The sequence below is a fragment of the Anomaloglossus baeobatrachus genome, chromosome 11, assembly GCF_048569485.1.
Source record: "Anomaloglossus baeobatrachus isolate aAnoBae1 chromosome 11, aAnoBae1.hap1, whole genome shotgun sequence".
NCBI lineage: Eukaryota > Metazoa > Chordata > Amphibia > Anura > Aromobatidae > Anomaloglossus > Anomaloglossus baeobatrachus.
In genome coordinates, this window is record NC_134363.1 from 181988359 (window position 1) to 182010581 (window position 22223).

At 52.6% G+C, this 22223-nt stretch overlaps 2 protein-coding genes across 3 annotated transcripts in view; one reads left to right on the forward strand and one right to left on the reverse strand.

Annotated features, from left to right (window-relative positions):
• Positions 1-2230: 2230 nt before the first annotated feature.
• MTHFR (methylenetetrahydrofolate reductase) lies at positions 2231-14912 on the reverse strand. Of its 2 annotated transcripts, none has more exons than XM_075327635.1 (12): positions 14822-14912; positions 7190-7427; positions 6878-7116; positions 6059-6169; positions 5784-5977; positions 5438-5688; positions 4892-5026; positions 4616-4796; positions 4350-4532; positions 4073-4174; positions 3885-4004; positions 2231-2972 (listed from the first exon to the last, which is right to left on the reverse strand). In XM_075327635.1, exons 2-12 carry the CDS (start codon positions 7405-7407, stop codon positions 2775-2777), a joined length of 1932 nt encoding a protein of 643 aa, XP_075183750.1. In that variant the 5' UTR covers positions 7408-7427; positions 14822-14912; the 3' UTR covers positions 2231-2774. The 2 variants fall into 2 exon arrangements, with proteins under 2 accessions (XP_075183750.1, XP_075183749.1); XM_075327634.1 differs by lacking the exon at positions 14822-14912 and adding an exon at positions 12892-14638.
• Positions 14913-15002: 90 nt separating this feature from the next.
• Positions 15003-22223, forward strand: part of CLCN6 (chloride voltage-gated channel 6) — a 43388-nt gene continuing 36167 nt past the window's right edge. The window contains exons 1-2 of the mRNA XM_075328566.1: positions 15003-15159; positions 18670-18729. Coding sequence (XP_075184681.1) covers positions 15085-15159; positions 18670-18729 — 135 coding nt within the window. The 5' untranslated portion in view covers positions 15003-15084. The remainder of the gene's footprint in view (positions 15160-18669; positions 18730-22223) is intronic.

Here is a 22223-nt window from a genome sequence, read left to right on the forward strand (position 1 = left end):
CTGCAGGTGGCAACAGGGCACCTTATAAGAGACAAAATACAAAAAGCCAACTCCTGACACCATGACCACCCATGGGGGAGGGGTGTTTGCTTTTTGGGTAAGGTCCTATCATGTTGCATGCTTAGTACCGGCTCAAGACGTGTAGGGTGAAAGCTGCATATAACATCCGGATACTGCCGAAAAGTCTGCCGAAAAATGTAATACATATACATTTAAGATAATTAGGGAAGGAGAAGGGGGGGAAAGGGGGAGCAGCAGTAAACGCTTCTTAAAGTGCACCAATCACCAGAATTTCCCTATATAACCTAAAGCCAGAGCTATACTGGCACTATCAGGCTGATTCTATACATACAGTGCTATACTGGCGCTATCAGGCTGAGACTATACATACAGTGCTATACTGGCGCTATCAGGCTGATTCTATACATACAGTGCTATACTGGCGCTATCAGGCTGATTCTATACATACAGTGCTATACTGGCGCTATCAGGCTGAGACTATACATACAGTGCTATACCGGCGCTATCAGGCTGATTCTATACATACGGTGCTATACCGGCGCTATCAGGCTGATTCTATACATACGGTGCTATACCGGCGCTATCAGGCTGATTCTATACACACGGTGCTATACCGGCGCTATCAGGCTGATTCTATACACACGGTGCTATACCGGCGCTATCAGGCTGATTCTATACACACGGTGCTATACCGGCGCTATCAGGCTGATTCTATACACACGGTGCTATACCGGCGCTATCAGGCTGATTCTATACACACGGTGCTATACCGGCGCTATCAGGCTGATTCTATACACACGGTGCTATACCGGCGCTATCAGGCTGATTCTATACACACGGTGCTATACCGGCACTATCAGGCTGATTCTATACATACGGTGCTATACCGGCACTATCAGGCTGATTCTATACATACGGTGCTATACCGGCACTATCAGGCTGATTCTATACATACGGTGCTATACCGGCACTATCAGGCTGATTCTATACATACGGTGCTATACCGGCACTATCAGGCTGATTCTATACATACGGTGCTATACCGGCACTATCAGGCTGATTCTATACATACGGTGCTATACCGGCACTATCAGGCTGATTTTATACATACAGAGCTATACTGGCACTATCAGGCTGATTCGATACATACAGAGCTATACTGGCACTATCAGGCTGATTCGATACATACGGCGCTATACTGGCACTATCAGGCTGAGTCTATACATACAGCGCTATACTGGCACTATCCGGCTGATCCTATACATACAGTGCTATACTGGCACTATCCGGCTGATTCTATACATACAGTGCTATACTGGCACTATCCGGCTGATTCTATACATACAGCGCTATACTGGCACTATCAGGCTGATTCTATACATACAGCGCTATACTGGCACTATCAGGCTGATTCTATACATACAGCGCTATACTGGCACTATCCGGCTGATTCTATACATACAGTGCTATACTAACACTATCAGGCTAAGTCTACACATACCTTTCATTGTCAGTTAGGATATATAGGTTTTAAAACACAAGCAAGTAAAGTTTATAAAATCATCAGCTTTTTGATAGCTAGGTAGGTTTTCATAGCGATTCCCACCCCCTGCCTGTCCTCCTCGCGGTTGGTTATTTATGCTAATTATAGAATTGTTTTACTTACTAGAAGGACCTATGCTGATGTCATACCCACGTGACCAGAAGGGGCGGGGCCTCAGCCAACATAGCCGATACCAGGAAGCAACATTTTTCTGTTGGCTGAGGCCCCACCCCTTGTGGTCACATGGGTATGACATCAGCACAGGTCCTTCTAGTCACTTAGTAAACGCTTCTATAATGGAATTAGGGAGAGGAACAACAGGCAGAGGGGCGGAAGTCACTATCAAACCCCACCCCAGATATCAGCTGATCAGCAGCTGCTGCCACTCAAGCTTTTCATTTTACAAACTTTACTTTCTTGTGTTTCAAAACCTATTCAGGCTAGCTGACAACTAAAAGGTATGTATAGAATCAGCATGATAGTGCCAGTATAGCACTGGCTCTAGGTTATATAGGAAAGTCCTGATGATTGGTGCACTTTAAGATCCGATCCACTCGCCCCGTCTACCTGTGAGGATTCAGATGGAGGAACGGCTGATATATTAGGAGGTCTATAGACTAAACCGAGCCGCTATGGGTCATATCCAGGCACAGGAGGCCGCACCAATCAGTCTTTATAATCCAATAAAAATATAATAGTTCTTTGTGCACAGCATTAAAAACAGATTTCTGATCCTTCCTCTATGAAAGTGAGCTTATATAAGAATAGGAGATTCTCCTACAGTATAAAGCCGGCACAGGACGGACGCGGGCAGCAGACGCCTATGGACAAACGTGCAGCGACATAGGGATCCTGCAATCCCCGCTGCGATCAGCTACATCACCGCTTCCTACACACCAGGACAATGCGGACATTTTCCTATAAAGCAGATATAAATAAGTAAGAAATCCAAAATCCTCTCGGGGAGGAAAAAAAATAAATAAAAATTATATAATATGAAGAGCTAGTTCAGTGATCATAGCAGTTGATATAAACTGTATACACGGAGCCTCAGCTCCCTTTCATCCCAGGACCGCAGAGTGTAGTGACAGGATATCTAGGGGTACGGCCTGTACAGGGATGTGGAGAATAAAGCCCAGGGGGGCTAGGGGTGGATGTGTGCTCTTCCAGAATCCACGAGGTAGAAAGCGCAGAGCCGGAGGTGCTACAGTCACTGCTCCGTGGGATTATCCAGCTCCTGGAAAGTGTCCTCGATCACCTGCCACAGGCAGTTCTCCAGCGGGAAGTCATTGTCCACCAGGTTCACGAGGAAGTAATTATCATGAATGTACTGGATGATCATGCGGGACGGAGACTCCTCTTCATACAGTTTAGCCCACTGCTCGATCCACAGGGCAAAAGCTTCATCCTGCCAGACAGAAAGTGATGGAAGGGTCAAGTCACAGGATCTGCATTATACTCCAGAGCTGCACTCACTATTCTGCTGCTGCAGGCACTGTGTACATACATTACTAATCCTATACCCCAGAGCTACACTCACTATTCTGCTGCTGCAGTCACTAAGTACATACATTACTGATCCTGAGTTACGTCCTGTATTATACTCCAGAGCTGCACTCACTATTCTGCTGGTGCAGTCACTGTGTACATACATTACATTACTGATCCTGAGTTACATCCTGTAATGTATGTACACAGTGACTGCAGCAGCAGAATAGTGAGTACAGCTCTGGAGTATAATACAGGAGGTAACTCAGGATTAGTACAAGATCAGTAATTTATGTACTTACTATTCTGCTGCTGTACTTACTAACTACATATATTACTGATCCTGTACTAATCCTGAGTTACATCCTGTATTATCCTCCAGAGCTGCACTCTCTATTCTGCTGGTGCAGTCACTGTGTACATACATTACTAATCCTGAGTTACATCCTGTATTATACCCCAGAGGTACACTCACTATTCTGCTGGTGCAGTCACTGTGTACATACATTACTGATCCTGAATTACATCCAGTATTATACTCCAGAGCTGCACTCACTATTCTGCTGGTGCAGTTACTGTGTACATACATTACATTACTGATCCTGAGTTACATCCTGTATTATACTCCAGAGCTGCACTCACTATTCTGCTGAGTTTTTACCAATAGTTGACAGACACACCCTTTTACCTGAGCTGCTATAATGGAGGGGTCTGTTGGGTTTATGTACATCCAAAGACTGGGACAGAGAGGGTACGTTACTGAATGTAATATCTGTGCACACAGGGGCCCGGCCGCCCCCGTCGGTAATACAGCCCCCCCTCCTGCGCTTACCTTCCAGTACATGAAGCTCACTGGATCCACCACCGTTGGTTGTATGATCTCACGGCCGGGAAAAATGCCCCAGGTGACAGCGTTTGGCTGCAGGTCGGTGGCGTTTGTGACGTTTTTACCCTGCAGTGATAGAATTAGTTACCGTTTGGTCAGGACGCCATTACGTAGTGCGGTAGATGGAGCCGTACCTGCACATTCACTATGTGGTAGTTGACCCGAGGTTCATAGCGTTTCAGCACTTTGATAAGAGCCGTCACCATCTCACTGGAGGTGAAAAACTCCAAATACGCCTGTGCCAAGAAAAAAAAGGATGAAACATAGAAAATCCAGTCTTCAGTATGGCCTAAACCCACCCAATGCCAGGCAGCTGCAGGGAAAGCAGACTACGGGGTCCACGTCCTGCTCACCACAGTAAAGCCTCACCAATCACATTTTATAGCTGATAAGAGTTAAGGAGCTTCCTACCTTCTGGAAGACGTAGCCTCGGCTCGGCCCCCACCCCACCACGGGGTCTGTTGAGGGTTTCCCATTCACGTTCGGCTGGGAGTTAATGGTCAGGATCCCCCTTTTATTAACTTTCTCCAGTTGGTCCTTTAATAAATTGGTTTCCTGAGCCAGAGGGTCGTCGTTCCAAGGAAGACAAGTCACCTGGAGTGGGACACAAGGCCTCATTAGTGGTCTCCCCTCCACAGAATCCTGGCCTCGTCCTCAGGGTCGGGGCCTGACCTCACCTTGTGGCCGTTCCGGTTGGGAGTTCCCGTAATGTAACAGGTGAAGACCTCGAAGACGCTCTCCTCGCTGCTCTGCTCCTCGCCCCACATCTTCAGGAGCTGATCCCGTGGAGACTTGCTCTTCAAGTAGAAGAGGTAATAATCCTTCAGGTCCCCGAAGGCCGGAGAGGAAGAGTTTCCCCTTAAAAATAGAAAAATCACACAGGTCTCAGGTTTGATCCCCGGGGAGGATGGAGACAAAAAAAAATCGGCACAGTCTTTGGTCTAGATACAAACCAACGTCCATTGGGGAAGTCGTCCCACTCCTGGGTTCTGTGAATGTAGCTCTTCGGCCGGGAGGCCCAGAAGATCGGACGCACGTCTTCTTCCCTCCTCTTGGGGTGAGCGCTCACCGCCCAGGGCAGAGGACGTCTACCGGGAAATAAACCAAAAGGCGTAAGCCACCATTATCTGATATCATAGCTCCTAGAGGACCCAACAGTAAATAGGGGCTCTGGATTTGGGCTGTCCGCACGCACAGATTTCTGCAGAGCCGGACGGCCACTAGAGGGAGCACTCTGTAGACAGATCATATGGGATCACAGAACTGGACAATTCCTTTATTCACAGGTGGTGACCACTTGCTGGTTGGCGTGTCCCGGTGCTGGGATTCACAGCGATTGCCATGTTGGGAGGATTTGTGACCCCTTAACAAAACAACAGCAAGTCGGAGGCCATTCATTTTCTATGGGGCTGTGGGAAAAAGCTGAGAGGAGCATCCGGTAGACCCATAGGAAATAAGAGGAGTGGGGGTTGGGCACGTGCGTCACATCATGTCCTCACCGTGGATCCTCCTGCCACAAGCCGAGCCGCCGGAGCACGTCGATGGTGGCCACCTCCCGGTTGAGCGTGTAGAAGTGCAGCCCGTGCACCAGACCGCTGTCCAGCAGCTCCCGGCACATGGACACAGCAAGGTCAATGCCGTAATTCCTGATGGCCGCGTCGTTATCCTTGATCGGCTCAATCACGTCCATGATTTCTTGCGGGATTTCCAGTTTGGAAAGCTTAACCAACTGCCGTAAGGAACCGTAGCCCTGAGGAAGAAAGGCAAAATGTGTTATGTGGGGGAGGGGAAAGCACGTCATCTGACAACTCAACACCCGAGACCAGATACATTAGTACTAGACACCTGGATGGGAAATATTCCTGGCAGGATGGGGCAGGTGATGCCGATCGCCCGACAATCCTTTAGGAACTGTAGGAAGGTCTCTGACCGGAAGAACAGCTGAGTTATGATGAAGTCGGCTCCGGCGTCCACCTTCTCCTTCAGGTGCCGGAGATCGGCGTCACAGCTCTCGGCTTCGGGGTGTCCCTTAGGATAACCTGTACCGATAACGACAGCCTCACGTTACACCGCCACTCACCATCTCCAGCAATCACAAGACCTTACACATAGGGAAGTACCAGCGACACAGATGTCAAAGTAGTCATCAAATTCATTGCGGATGTGCTTCACCAAATCAACCGCGTAATTAAATCCATCCGCTTCTTCCTCCCACTCCTCACCAAGGGGATCTAGAACAACAGAAAGGCTCAAGATCAAATAGGAGTATTATAGTAGTTATATTCTTGTACATAGGGGCAGTATTATAGTAGTTATATTCTTGTATATAGGGACAGTATTATAGTAGTTATATTCTTGTATATAGGGGACAGTATTATAGTAGTTATATTCTTGTATATAGGGGACAGTATTATAGTAGTTATATTCTTGTACATAGGGGGCAGTATTATAGTAGTTATATTCTTGTACATAGGGGGCAGTATTATAGTAGTTATATTCTTGTACATAGGGGCAGTATTATAGTAGTTATATTCTTGTACATAGGGGGCAGTATTATAGTAGTTCTATTCTTGTACATAGGGGGCAGTATTATAGTAGTTATATTCTTGTACATAGGGGCAGTATTATAGTAGTTATATTCTTGTACATAGGGGGCAGTATTATAGTAGTTCTATTCTTGTACATAGGGGGCAGTATTATAGTAGTTATATTCTTGTATATAGGGGACAGTATTATAGTAGTTATATTCTTGTACATAGGGGGCAGTATTATAGTAGTTATATTCTTGTACATAGGGGGCAGTATTATAGTAGTTATATTCTTGTACATAGGGGGCAGTATTATAGTAGTTCTATTCTTGTATATAGGGGGTAGTATTATAGTAGTTATATTCTTTTATAGGGGACAGAATATTATTTCATCAGTTATCTCTATATTACCCCCTCGAAGAGCCATGATGTTTTTCAGCCCGTTGTGTTTCGCCTTCTGCAGATGTGCGGTGATCTCCTCCTTGCTTTGGGTACAACACGTCATGTGCAGAACCGTCTCCAACCCACAGAAGTTCACAGCGGTGCTGGCAATGATCATGGAGGAGGTTTCTTTCTCAGAACCTGGGTCCCCTGCAGGGTGCCAGGTCACATCGATGAAGAGGGGGCCCCCAGAACCCATCCGATCAAACCTGTAATGTTAGAAGACCTGGTAAGAGGAATCCCGACCCCGGAGGACCCCGTGTAGAGCCGCCGCTCACACACCTGGAGATCAGGTTCACAGCGCCACTTGCTGTTCGTGGTGGGAAGAACTCCAACGAGAACCACTTGTCTCCCGCTTCAACGCGCCGGCGCATTTTATCTCGTAGACGCTCATGCCGCTCTACGTCCAGGACCGGGGTGGAGCAGCGGGAGCTCTCCTTGGAGTTCTCGGTGCTGCTACAGCTGGCGCTGCCGCCATCAATGCTGTTTGCCTTCACCATGGTGGCACCAGAGATCAGACCTAGGAGAAAGAAAAAAAAAATATATATATAAAAATAAAATAAATAACAATAAATAAAAATAAGAATAATATTTTTATTATAATAATTTTTTTATAATATATATATATATATATATATATATATATATATATATATATATATATATATATATATATATATATATTATAAAAAAATTATTATAATAAAAATATTCTTATTTTTATTTATTGTTATTTATTTTATTTTTATATATATTTTTTTTTAATTATTATTTAAAATTATTTATATTAATTTCTCAGGTCTCTGTTCCTGGGAAAGCTGGATGAAAATTAATATGGCCAGCATTATGGACTCCACATGCTTTATTTCCGATCTGCTCCACACCATATGTAGTAAAAGCTGTCATTCAGGGGCCTAGGAAAGCTGGGTGACTTTGTACTCCATAGAAACAGAGATTTAAACCCCCCCCTTACCCCCCCAAAACAGACCAATCAGATTGTGCGCACTTTTCCAGATGATCAGATTTCCGGCAGCCTGACGCTCCGGTGCCGGTCCTATGGGAACGCTGCACACAGTGATGTGACGATCGCCTGATGCAGGAGAAAGGACAAATCCCCAATCTCAGGTCCATCTCCCGGCGCCCGCACTGGTGGTGTTAGACTTTAGCCGCTGACTCATCACTACGCCGGGGTCCTGCGGTTCATACATAGGAACTTTCACTGAAAGCGGGAAATCAGGAAGCTCCAACTGCGGAGCGTAATCTGCAGGTATACCGCTGCGATAATGGCAGATAATGCGGGACACGGGCGGGCGATTAGAGGGGTCCCTCGCCCTACATATCAGGCGAGGCCAGGGAGTGACGCCACAATCCAGCGTCCTGGTGGTGCACAAAGATCGGCACAGACCCCTAATGGCCTGTAAAAACTGCTCACAAGGTTAGAACTTTTGCCGTTCTTCCGCCAGCTCCTGAAACTTTTGGAAAAATGACGGAAGCTTCGTTAAAAATCTTCAGATCAAAGAAGTATTTAAAGTTGCAGTATGTGAAGACGACACTGCACCTACGAACGTGGCCCCCATTGCACCGTGCCACGCGATGGGAATCCTGCAGCCTGAAGCTGCACACATGAACGTGGCCCCCATTGCACCGTGCCACGTGCCAAGCGATGGGAATCCTGCAGCCTGAAGCTGCACACATGAACGTGGCCCCCATTGCACCGTGCCACGTGCCAAGCGATGGGAATCCTGCAGCCTGAAGCTGCACACATGAACGTGGCCCCCATTGCACCGTGCCACGTGCCAGGTGATTGGCATCCTGCACCCACGCTAGTCGTTGCCTTCGGGCACGTGGCATTCATTGCCAGCGTCACCCCGGCCTTATTATAGAACACGCTCCATCTCCACAGGTCTCATAATTGGGGGTCCCAAAATGGAGCTGAGAGAAGCGGCCGCTATTTAAAGCGCCGCCGACACCTGATCTTTCTGTCCGAGTCTCCGGAGAGGTTTGAACTCCTGATCTGCGGCGCCAGGGACTTCTAGGAACCGCTCTTCTCAGGTATTTAGCAGGTCTTGGAGGACAAGAGAGGAAGAAAAGGGTTAATCAAACAGCGGAGCGTTACGCAACAGACCACTTGTACAGTATCTGGGCTACAGGTGGCGGCATATTTAACCCTTTATAAAGCCGGCCGAGAAGACGAGGGACAGAGCCGGGGATAATTGCTCCGACAAGTCTCATCCAGCGCAATTCTGGAAGGAAAAGCTACAGAGCGGTCCAGGCTTCATTGCCGCTCTGTGATTGCTGTCAGTGAATGGATACCTCAATCGCGTCCGTCTTTTTGGGGTCTTGTGCTACAGGTGACCCGGGCTCCATCAATAATACCCATTGGCCCTATAATATGAGCCTACAGGTGCACGGGGACACTACAGGCTCACAGCACGGTACGGCTGCGTGCACACGGTGCGTTTTATCAGCGGAAGGGTTTCCCAATTCCTGGCTCATGCATTCGCTCCTTGTAGATAAATCTGCAGCAGGGCAAGGCTTGTCTTTTTGCTGCAGATTTCACCCCTATAAATGATTGGGGGAAAAAATCTGCACCAAAAAAAGTCTGCAAAACCGCATCAAAAACATTTGTGCCACTGGCTTTTTCCTGCCAAGAGATGCAGAAATTTCTGCACTGAATACCTAGTGTGCACAGCCCCCTATACCCATCAGTCTGGGGCGGGAGAGCAGCCCCCACTATATTATATAATCATCAGTAATACAGGCGTCGCGCACTCCTGAATACGGGGAAAACTAGGTGAAGAGTCAGCCGAGGCCCGGGGCCAAGTCAGGTGTGGTTACAGGATTATACAGACGCTGCCAGGAGCGCACCCACAGCCGGTCCTCCGCTCCACCATCCATCAGGACATCACACGTCTAGACGATGCCCGAGAAGTGCACAAACCCCTCTCCTGCCGGATATCTGCCATCAGATACAACTGTAACAAACCCTCAGCTGTGAGAGGCATTACAAGGGTTATGCAGAGAAAACACAGCATCACCCATCCTAAGGAGAGGTGGTAACGATTGGTGGAGCTCAGATCACCGGGACCCAGAGCGACGGGCAGAAAGGGGTAACAGAGCGCGCCCCACCGCTTCATTCATTCCCTTCTACCAGCTCAGATCAGTGGTGGAGGTGGTCAGGGGTCCGACCTGCCCCTGCACTGTGTAGTGGGGAGAGGTGCGGATCCCAGTGATCAGGGGTGGAGGTGGTCAGGGGTCCGACCTGCCCCTGCACTGTGTACTGGGGAGAGGTGCGGATCCCAGTGATCAGTGGTGGAGGTGGTCAGGGGTCCGACCTGCCCCTGCACTGTGTAGTGGGGAGAGGTGCGGATCCCAGTGATCAGTGGTGGTCAGGGGTCCGACCTGCCCCTGCACTGTGTAATGGGGAGAGGTGCGGATCCCAGTGATCGGGGTGGAGGTGGTCAGGGGTCCGACCTGCCCCTGCACCGTGTAATGGGGAGAGGTGCGGATCCCAGTGATCAGTGGTGGAGGTGGTCAGGGGTCCGACCTGCCCCTGCACAGTGTACTGGGGAGAGGTGCGGATCCCAGTGATCGGGGTGGAGGTGGTCAGGGGTCCGACCTGCCCCTGCACTGTGTAGTGGGGAGAAGGGCGGATCCCAGTGATCAGGGGTGGAGGTGGTCAGGGGTCCGACCTGCCCCTGCACTGTGTAATGGGGAGAGGTGCGGATCCCAGTGATCAGGGGTGGAGGTGGTCAGGGGTCCGACCTGCCCCTGCACTGTGTAATGGGGAGAGGTGCGGATCCCAGTGATCAGGGGTGGAGGTGGTCGGGGTCTGTGGGAGAAAATACAGGAGTTTTATTCCATGCACATAAATGTCGGTGCAATGGCCCTAAAAAAGGTGCAAATCTGCCGGGGGTGACCTCGTCCTCTGACATGCTTGAAAAAAAAAAAAGTAAAATGCAAAAGTGCCGCACACTCACTAGCGCCCTCTACTGGTACCTGTGCTGGTTTTTAAAAGGGCCATGAACCCTACAGCTGGCAGCACTGGAGAAATGGGACATAGGAACACCCTGACAAGCAGTCTCATCTCAGCCTCAATATGGCTGATAGCAGAGGACAATAACTGCAGGCACAGGATCAGACCCCTGCGGAGCCCTCGCACTATAATGGGGTCCGTCACAGGATCAAACCCCTGCAGAGCCCTCGCACTATAATGGGGTCCGTCACAGGATCAGACCCCTGCAGAGCCCTCGCACTATAATGGGGTCCGTCACAGGATCAGACCCCTGCAGAGCCCTCGCACTATAATGGGGTCCGTCACAGGAGCAGACCCCTGCAGAGCCCTCGCACTATAATGGGGTCCGTCACAGGAGCAGACCCCTGCAGAGCCCTCGCACTATAATGGGGTCCGTCACAGGAGCAGACCCCTGCAGAGCCCTCGCACTATAATGGGGTCCGTCACAGGAGCAGACCCCTGCAGAGCCCTCGCACTATAATGGGGTCCGTCACAGGAGCAGACCCCTGCAGAGCCCTCGCACTATAATGGGGTCCGTCACAGGAGCAGACCCCTGCAGAGCCCTCGCACTATAATGGGGTCCGTCACAGGAGCAGACCCCTGCAGAGCCCTCGCACTATAATGGGGTCCGTCACAGGAGCAGACCCCTGCAGAGCCCTCGCACTATAATGGGGTCCGTCACAGGAGCAGACCCCTGCAGAGCCCTCGCACTATAATGGGGTCCGTCACAGGATCAGACCCCTGCAGAGCCCTCGCACTATAATGGGGTCAGTCACAGGATCAGACCCCTGCAGAGCCCTCGCACTATAATGGGGTCCGTCACAGGAGCAGACCCCTGCAGAACCCTCGCACTATAATGGGGTCCGTCACAGGAGCAGACCCCTGCAGAGCCCTCGCACTATAATGGGGTCCGTCACAGGAGCAGACCCCTGCAGAGCCCTCGCACTATAATGGGGTCCGTCACAGGAGCAGACCCCTGCAGAGCCCTCGCACTATAATGGGGTCCGTCACAGGAGCAGACCCCCGCAGAGATCTCAGCCTATAATGGGGTCCGTCACAGGAGCAGACCCCTGCGGAGCCCTCGGACTATAATGGGGTCCATCACAGGAGCAGACCCCTGCAGAGATCTCAGCCTATAATGGGGTCCGTCACAGGAGCAGACCCCTGCAGAGACCTCAGCCTATAATGGGGGTCCGTCACAGGAGCAGACCCCTGCAGAGATCTCAGCCTATAATGGGGGTCTGTCACAGGAGCAGACCCCTGCAGAGATCTCAGCCTATAATGGGGGTCTGTGACAGGAGCAGACCCCTGCAGAGATCTCAGCCTATAATGGGGGTCTGTGACAGGAGCAGACCCCTGCAGAGATCTCAGCCTATAATGGGGGTCTGTGACAGGAGCAGACCCCTGCAGAGATCTCAGACTATAATGGGGTCCGTCACAGGAGCAGACCCCACATGAAAAACCTCATTTAAAAGGCTAGCACAAGTCAATGCACTAACCCCTATCGACAAGGATAAGATGGGGGGGGGGGGAGGGAAGGCATCTTCCTGATCACTGGGGCCCAATGTCTCTGCACAGCCCAGTGTGATGGGGGTCACAGGTTGGATGTAGGCTTCGCTGCACCATTCATTGTCTATGGGACCACAGAACAGGATAGCGCTGCACTCAGCCGTCCCATAGACGATGAATGGAGCAGATGGGTGGAGGGTCCAGAGCCCGGACCCCGGCCACCAGGAGGAAGAACTTATCTACCCGGGACGATCCCCTCATCACAGATAACAGAATGTTACAATTGTATCCATCTGGAAAGCACAATGCCCCGAGCGCACACGTCTCTGCCCGGAGTCCAGGATGCAACTGGAACAAACCCTCAGCTGTGATTTCTCAAAGAAAAAGAAAAAAATCAACAAGTTAAAAAAAAGTGACAAAAATACAAAAATTCTCAAAAAAAAAAAATGGAGGAAATTACTGCAGACCCCGGGGAATCCGAGAAGAAGAGTTAGAAAGTCCCAGAACTTTCCATAATGAAGCATCTGGCGGCTTCACGAGAGCGAACGAGGCAACGTGACGGCAGTCAGCGAAAGACTTGAGACCCCCACCCCCTGCACTGCTCCAGGGACGGACGGTGGTCCCGGGACCCGCTCTGGGGACGGCCAGTGGTGATCCTGGGGGCTCCTTGTGATCCCGTGGACCCCGGAGGCAGACAGTGGTCCGGGGCTGCTCAGAGGACGGCCGGTGGTGATCCCGGAGGCAGGACAGTGGTCCAGGACTGCTCCGAGGATGGCCGGTGCTCCCGGGGCAGATGATGGTCCTGGGGGCTGCTTGTTGTCTCGTTGACCCCGGAGGCAGGACAGTGGTCCAGGGCTGCTCAGAGGACGGCCGGTGCTCCCGGGGCAGCTGATGGTCCTAGGGGCTGCTTGTTGTCTCATTGACCCCGGAGGCAGGACAGTGGTCCGGGGCTGCTCAGAGGACGGCCGGTGCTCCTGGGGGCTGCTTGTTGTCTCATTGACCCCGGAGGCAGACAGTGGTCCGGGGCTGCTCAGAGGACGGCCGGTGCTCCCGGGGCAGCTGATGGTCCTGGGGGCTGCTTGTTGTCCCGTTGACCCCGGAGGCAGACAGTGGTCCGGGGCTGCTCAGAGGACGGCCGGTGCTCCCGGGGCAGCTGATGGTCCTGGGGGCTGCTTGTTGTCCCGTTGACCCCAGAGGCAGACAGTGGTCCAGGGCTGCTCAGAGGATGGCCGGTGCTCCCGGGGCAGCTGATGGTCCTGGGGGCTGCTTGTTGTCTCGTTGACCCCGGAGGCAGACAGTGGTCCAGGGCTGCTCAGAGGACGGCCGGTGCTCCCGGGGCAGCTGATGGTCCTGGGGGCTGCTTGTTGTCTCGTTGACCCCGGAGGCAGACAGTGGTCCGGGGCTGCTCCGAGGACGGCCGGTGCTCCCGGGGCGGCTGATAGTCCTGGGGGCTGCTTGTTGTCTCGTTGACCCCGGAGGCAGACAGTGGTCCGGGGCTGCTCCGAGGACGGCCGGTGCTCCCGGGGCAGCTGATGGTCCTGGGGGCTGCTTGTTGTCCCGTTGACCCCAGAGGCAGACAGTGGTCCAGGGCTGCTCCGAGGACGGCCGGTGCTCCCGGGGCAGCTGATGGTCCTGGGGGCTGCTTGTTGACCCCGGAGGCAGACAGTGGTCCGGGGCTGCTCCGAGGACGGCCGGTGCTCCCGGGGCAGCTGATGGTCCTGGGGGCTGCTTGTTGACCCCGGAGGCAGACAGTGGTCCGGGGCTGCTCAGAGGATGGCCGGTGCTCCCGGGGCGGCTGATAGTCCTGGGGGCTGCTTGTTGTCTCGTTGACCCCGGAGGCAGACAGTGGTCCGGGGCTGCTCAGAGGACGGCCGGTGCTCCCGGGGCAGCTGATGGTCCTGGGGGCTGCTTGTTGACCCCGGAGGCAGACAGTGGTCCGGGGCTGCTCAGAGGACGGCCGGTGCTCCCGGGAGCTGCTACAGGGATGGCCGGCTACATTCAGTCGCCCTCGATCTCTGATCGCCCACACAGAGGAGCCATGAGAAAAAGCCACTCTGCAGGTGCATGGATGGACGCAGCGGTCACCATCTGTGGGGTCTGCAGTGTGAACAGTGGCAGAGCGCAGGAGGCTGCACATAGCGCAGGGTCTGGGGGCTGAACACAGCTGCAGAATGTTATCACTTATATACAGAAGTCAGTGTGATTCTGGGGACTACAAGTACCAGCATGCTGCTGCTGCAGAGACCATGAAGGGAGCGTGTCCCAGGAGCGCGTCACATTCATTCAATCCCCACAGTCCCAACATACTGAGAAGCCGCCCAGGATACCGCACATGGCCGGTGTAGAGCCGCCCCGTGTGCACAGCCCGGCATCCCCAGCGCCGCTCTCACCTCGCTCTCCCGCTGCCGTCTCCTCCTCACCCCCGACAGCCGGCGGCGCGCATTAAACCTCTCGTGACGTCACCAGCGGCGCCCGCAGGCACCACGTGATCGCCCAGCGCGAGCACCATAGCACCACCTCTTTAGGGGCGGGGTGTTTAGGCGTCGCGAGATGGTCACGTGGGCTGCATGGGCGTGTCCTGCTGGTACCTCTGGGGGGGCTGCTAGGGGCTGTGGTCATGTGACAGCCGCTGTGTGCAAGGAGGGGGAGCAAGATGGCGACGTGCGGGGGCTCCGGGTGCTGCTGCTGCTGCTGCGGAGACCAGGAGAGCCGCACCCCGGAGGAGCTGGTGAGACCGGGGTCAGGACAACAGTGACAAGAGGCGGGGCTGACACCGCCGCCATAGATTGCCATGGAGACGGGTCCCTTTGTCATTCTCATCCCACATGACGCCCAGAGAGCTGCCCTGTGTATGCAAACCTGCCCCGCCACATCCATCCCATAACCTGCCCCGCCACATCCATCCCATAACCTGCCCCGCCACATCCATCCCATAACCTGCCCCGCCACATCCATCCCATAACCTGCCCCGCCACATCCATCCCATAACCTGCCCCGCCACATCCATCCCATAACCTGCCCCGCCACATCCATCCCATAACCTGCCCCGCCACATCCATCCCATAACCTGCCCCGTCACATCCATCCCATAACCTGCCCCGTCACATCCATCCCATAACCTGCCCCGCCACATCCATCCCATAACCTGCCCCGCCACATCCATCCCATAACCTGCCCCGTCACATCCATCCCATAACCTGCCCCGTCACATCCATCCCATAACCTGCCCCGTCACATCCATCCCATAACCTGCCCCGTCACATCCATCCCATAACCTGCCCCGTCACATCCATCCCATAACCTGCCCCGCCACATCCATCCCATAACCTGCCCCGCCACATCCATCCCATAACCTGCCCCGCCACATCCATCCCATAACCTGCCCCGCCACATCCATCCCATAACCTGCCCCGCCACATCCATCCCATAACCTGCCCCGTCCCATCCATCCCATAACCTGCCCCGCCACATCCATCCCATAACCTGCCCCGTCACATCCATCCCATAACCTGCCCCGTCACATCCATCCCATAACCTGCCCCGCCACATCCATCCCATAACCTGCCCCGCCACATCCATCCCATAACCTGCCCCGCCACATCCATCCCATAACCTGCCCCGCCACATCCATCCCATAACCTGCCCCGCCACATCCATCCCATAACCTGCCCCGTCCCATCCATCCCATAACCTGCCCCGCCACATCCATCCCATAACCTGCCCCGCCACATCCATCCCATAACCTGCCCCGCCACATCCATCCCATAACCTGCCCCGCCACATCCATCCCATAACCTGCCCCGCCACATCCATCCCATAACCTCCCCAGTCACATCCATCCCATAACCTGCCCCGCCACATCCATCCCATAACCTCCCCAGTCACATCCATCCCATAACCTGCCCCTTCACATCCATCCCATAACCTGCCCCGCCACATCCATCCCATAACCTGCCCCGCCACATCCATCCCATAACCTGCCCCTTCACATCCATCCCATAACCTGCCCCGCCACATCCATCCCATAACCTGCCCCGTCACATCCATCCCATAACCTGCCCCGCCACATCCATCCCATAACCTGCCCCGCCACATCCATCCCATAACCTGCCCCGCCACATCCATCCCATAACCTGCCCCGCCACATCCATCCCATAACCTGCCCCGCCACATCCATCCCATAACCTGCCCCGCCACATCCATCCCATAACCTGCCCCGTCCCATCCATCCCATAACCTGCCCCGCCACATCCATCCCATAACCTGCCCCGCCACATCCATCCCATAACCTGCCCCGCCACATCCATCCCATAACCTGCCCCGCCACATCCATCCCATAACCTGCCCCGCCACATCCATCCCATAACCTCCCCAGTCACATCCATCCCATAACCTGCCCCGCCACATCCATCCCATAACCTCCCCAGTCACATCCATCCCATAACCTGCCCCTTCACATCCATCCCATAACCTGCCCCGCCACATCCATCCCATAACCTGCCCCGCCACATCCATCCCATAACCTGCCCCTTCACATCCATCCCATAACCTGCCCCGCCACATCCATCCCATAACCTGCCCCGCCACATCCATCCCATAACCTGCCCCGCCACATCCATCCCATAACCTGCCCCGCCACATCCATCCCATAACCTGCCCCGCCACATCCATCCCATAACCTGCCCCGCCACATCCATCCCATAACCTGCCCCGCCACATCCATCCCATAACCTGCCCCGCCACATCCATCCCATAACCTGCCCCGCCACATCCATCCCATAACCTGCCCCGCCACATCCATCCCATAACCTGCCCCGCCACATCCATCCCATAACCTGCCCCGCCACATCCATCCCATAACCTGCCCCGCCACATCCATCCCATAACCTGCCCCGCCACATCCATCCCATAACCTGCCCCGCCACATCCATCCCATAACCTGCCCCGCCACATCCATCCCATAACCTGCCCCGCCACATCCATCCCATCATCTGCCCCCCACCACTGCCCCGGTCACATCCCATAACTGGCCCCCCACCACTGCCCCGGTCACATCCCATAACTGGCCCCCACCACTGCCCCGGTCACATCCCATAACTGGCCCCCCACCACCGCCCCGGTCACATCCCATAACTGGCCCCCCACCACCGCCCCGGTCACATCCCATAACTGGCCCCCACCACTGCCCCGGTCACATCCCATAACTGGCCCCCCACCACCGCCCCGGTCACATGCCATAACTCACCCCCCACCACTGCCCCGGTCACATCCCATAACTGGCCCCCCACCACCGCCCCGGTCACATGCCATAACTCACCCCCCACCACTGCCCCGGTCACATACCATAACTGGCCCCCCACCACCGCCCCGGTCACATCCCATAACTGGCCCCCCCACCACCGCCCCGGTCACATCCCATAACTGGCCCCCCACCACTGCCCCGGTCACATACCATAACTGGCCCCCACCACTGCCCCGGTCACATCCCATAACTGGCCCCCCACCACCGCCCCGGTCACATACCATAACTCGCCCCCCACCACTGCCCCGGTCACATCCCATAACTGACCCCCCACCACTGCCCCGGTCACATGCCATAACTCGCCCCCCACCACCGCCCCAGTCACATCCCATAACTGACCCCCCACCACTGCCCCGGTCACATCCCATAACTGGCCCCCACCACCGCCCCGGTCACATCCCATAACTGACCCTCCACCACCGCCCCGGTCACATCCCATAACTCGCCCCCCACCACCGCCCCGGTCACATACCATAACTGGCCCCCCCACCACCGCCCCGGTCACATCCCATAACTGACCCTCCACCACCGCCCCGGTCACATCCCATAACTCACCCCCCACCACTGCCCCGGTCACATCCCATAACTGGCCCCCACCACCGCCCCGGTCACATCCCATAACTGACCCCCCACCACTGCCCCGGTCACATGCCATAACTCGCCCCCCACCACCGTCCCGGTCACATCCTATATCCTATCGTATCGTATGACCAGGTGACCAATGCCAAATCTCCACAGCCTCCAAAATGGCTTCCTCTGGTAGTATTCTCCTGTCTGCAGTAGGAGGACAGCTCTGAAGCACAAACTGCTGCTCTGACAAGTCCTATACCGTGCACACATACAGAAGATGGGTTTTTGGATGCTAATAAACTATTTTTGGAGCCTTTCCTGATGATGTTACTAATACTAACATTTTCATTTTTTATTTTTTTCCAGACAATTTTAGGGGAGACTCGCGAAGAAGACGAGGAGATTTTACCCCGTAAAGACTATGAAGTAAGGACGTCACATTAATTGTAGACGCATGCGAGTGCCATTACTGGTGTGCAACTGAGAGGGGGCACTATGACTGTGGGAAGAGATATAGCTTTGTCACAAGTATCTTTCCCAGTAATATAGGCTGGATGTGAGCCCTGTGTGTCTCTCCCAGTAATATAGGCTGGATGTGAGGTCTGTGTGTCTCTCCCAGTAATATAGGCTGGATGTGAGCTCTGTGTGTCTCTCCCAGTAATATAGGCTGTATGTGAGGTCTGTGTCTCTCCCAGTAATATAGGCTAGATGTGAGCTCTGTGTCTCTCCCAGTAATATAGGCTGGATGTGAGGTCTGTGTCTCTCCCAGTAATATAGGCTGGATGTGAGTTCTGTGTGTCTCTCCCAGTAATATAGGCTGGATGTGAGCTCTGTGTCTCTCCCAGTAATATAGGCTGGATGTGAGGTATGTGTGTCTTTCCCAGTAATATAGGCTGGATGTGAGCTCTGTGTGTCTCTCCCAGTAATATAGGCTGGATGTGAGGTCTGTGTGTCTCTCCCAGTAATATAGGCTGGATGTGAGCTCTGTGTGTATCTCCCAGTAATATAGGCTGGATGTGAGCTCTGTGTGTCTCTCCCAGTAATATAGGCTGGATGTGAGCTCTGTGTCTCTCCCAGTAATATAGGCTGGATGTGAGCTCTGTGTCTCTCCCAGTAATATAGGCTGGATGTGAGCTCTGTGTCTCTCCCAGTAATATAGGCTGGATGTGAGCTCTGTGTCTCTCCCAGTAATATAGGCTGGATGTGAGCTCTGTGTGTCTCTCCCAGTAATATAGGCTGGATGTGAGCTCTGTGTGTCTCTCCCAGTAATATAGGCTGGATGTGAGCTCTGTGTGTCTCTCCCAGTAATATAGGCTGGATGTGAGCTCTGTGTGTCTCTCCCAGTAATATAGGCTGGATGTGAGCTCTGTGTGTCTCTCCCAGTAATATAGGCTGGATGTGAGTTCTGTGTGTCTCTCCCAGTAATATAGGATGGATGTGAGCTCTGTGTGTCTCTCCCAGTAATATAGGATGGATGTGAGCTCTGTGTGTCTCTCCCAGTAATATAGGCTGGATGTGAGCTCTGTGTGACTCTCCCAGTAATATAGGCTGGATGTGAGCCCTGTGTGACTCTCCCAGTAATATAGGCTGGATGTGAGCTCTGTGTGACTCTCCCAGTAATATAGGCTGGATGTGAGCTCTGTGTGACTCTCCCAGTAATATAGGCTGGATGTGAGTTCTGTGTGTCTCCCCCAGTAATATAAATAATAAGGAATAACGTTTGGAACACCATTCTAAGTCTGAACTGGGTGCAAAAAACCTAAAAAAACATCACTATGGGGAGATAAGGTATGCACACCAGTGACTATGTAAGGGGAATACATGGAATAGCAGAAACTGCTGTGTGAATACTGACTTGAAAAATCCAATAGCTATATGTAAAGTGAAAATGTGAAAAATGGAACCTGCATTACTGCCATGAACATAGGAATAAAGAGAAATTTAGCTACTGAATTGATCAATGCAATAGAGCCCCAACACTACGCCAAAGTATTTCTCTACGTTGGGGTCCCTAGCTTGTGTGTGTCCTCTCATGCAGTTAAAAAACTTACCGTGTATGGGAAGCGGAGACCCAGGCTATTTATGCGTATTATATGGATTAGCAATAGGTGTGGTGGGGAGGGTTCACAAACGAAAAACTACTAACAATAACGAATAACGTTTGGAACACCATTCTATGTCTGAACTGGGTGCAAAAAACCTAAAAAAACATCACTATGGGGAGATAAGGTATGCACACCAGTGACTATGTAAGGGGAATACATGGAATAGCAGATATATATATATATATCCCCCAGTAATATAGGCTGGATGTGAGGTCTGTGTGCCTCTCCCAGTAATATAGGCTGGATGTGAGCTCTGTGTGTCTCTTCCAGTAATATAGGCTGGATGTGAGCCCTGTGTGTGTCTCCCCCAGTAATATAGGCTGGATGTGAGTTCTGTGTGTCTCCCAGTAATATAGGCTGGATGTGAGCTCTGTGTCTCCCCCAGTAATATAGACTGGATGTGAGTTCTGTGTGTCTCTCCCAGTAATATAGGCTGGATGTGAGCTCTATGTGTCTCTCCCAGTAATATAGGCTGGATGTGAGCTCTGTGTGTCTCTCCCAGTAATATAGGCTGGATGTGAGCTCTGTGTGTCTCTCCCAGTAATATAGGCTGGATGTGAGCTCTGTGTGTCTCCCCCAGTAATATAGGCTGGATGTGAGTTCTGTGTGTCTCCCCCAGTAATATAGGCTGGATGTGAGTTCTGTGTGTCTCCCCCAGTAATATAGGCTGGATGTGAGCTCTGTGTCTCTCCCCCAGTAATATAGGCTGGATATGAGCTCTGTGTGTCTCTCCCAGTAATATAGGATGGATGTGAGCTCTGTGTGTCTCTCTCAGTAATATAGGCTGGATGTGAGCTCTGTGTGTCTCTCTCAGTAATATAGGTTGGATGTGAGCTCTGTGTGTCTCTCTCAGTAATATAGGCTGGATGTGAGCTCTGTGTGTCTCTCCCAGTAATATAGGATGGATGTGAGGTCTGTGTGTCTCTCCCAGTAATATAGGGTGGATGTGAGGTCTGTGTGTCTCTCCCAGTAATATAGACTGGATGTGAGCCCTGTGTGTCTCTCCCAGTAATATAGGCTGGATGTGAGCTCTGTGTGTCTCTCCCAGTAATATAGGCTGGATGTGAGCTCTGTGTGTCTCTCCCAGTAATATAGGGTGGATGTGAGGTCTGTGTGTCTCTCCCAGTAATATAGGCTGGATGTGAGCTCTGTGTGTCTCTCCCAGTAATATAGGCTGGATGTGAGCTCTGTGTGTCTCTCCCAGTAATATAGGCTGGATGTGAGCTCTGTGTGTCTCTCCCAGTAATATAGGCTGGATGTGAGCTCTGTGTGTCCCTCCCAGTAATATAGACTGGATGTGAGCTCTGTGTGTCTCCCAGTAATATAGGCTGGATGTGAGGTCTGTGTGTCTCTCCCAGTAATATAGGCTGGATGTGAGGTCTGTGTGTCTCTCCCAGTAATATAGGCTGGATGTGAGCTCTGTGTGTCTCTCCCAGTAATATAGGCTGGATGTGAGCTCTGTGTGTCTCTCCCAGTAATATAGGCTGGATGTGAGCTCTGTGTGTCTCTCCCAGTAATATAGGCTGGATGTGAGCTCTGTGTGTCTCTCCCAGTAATATAGGCTGGATGTAAGCTCTGTGTGTGCCTCCAGTAATATAGGCTAGATGTGAGGTCTGTGTGTCTCCCCCAGTAATATAGGCTGGATGTGAGCTATGTGTGTCTCCAGTAATATAGGCTGGATGTGAGCTCTGTGTGTCTCTCCCAGTAATATAGACTGGATGTGAGTTCTGTGTGTCTCCCCTAGTAATATAGGCTGGATGTGAGCTCTGTGTGTCTCTCCCAGTAATATAGGCTGGATGTGAGCTCTGTGTGTCT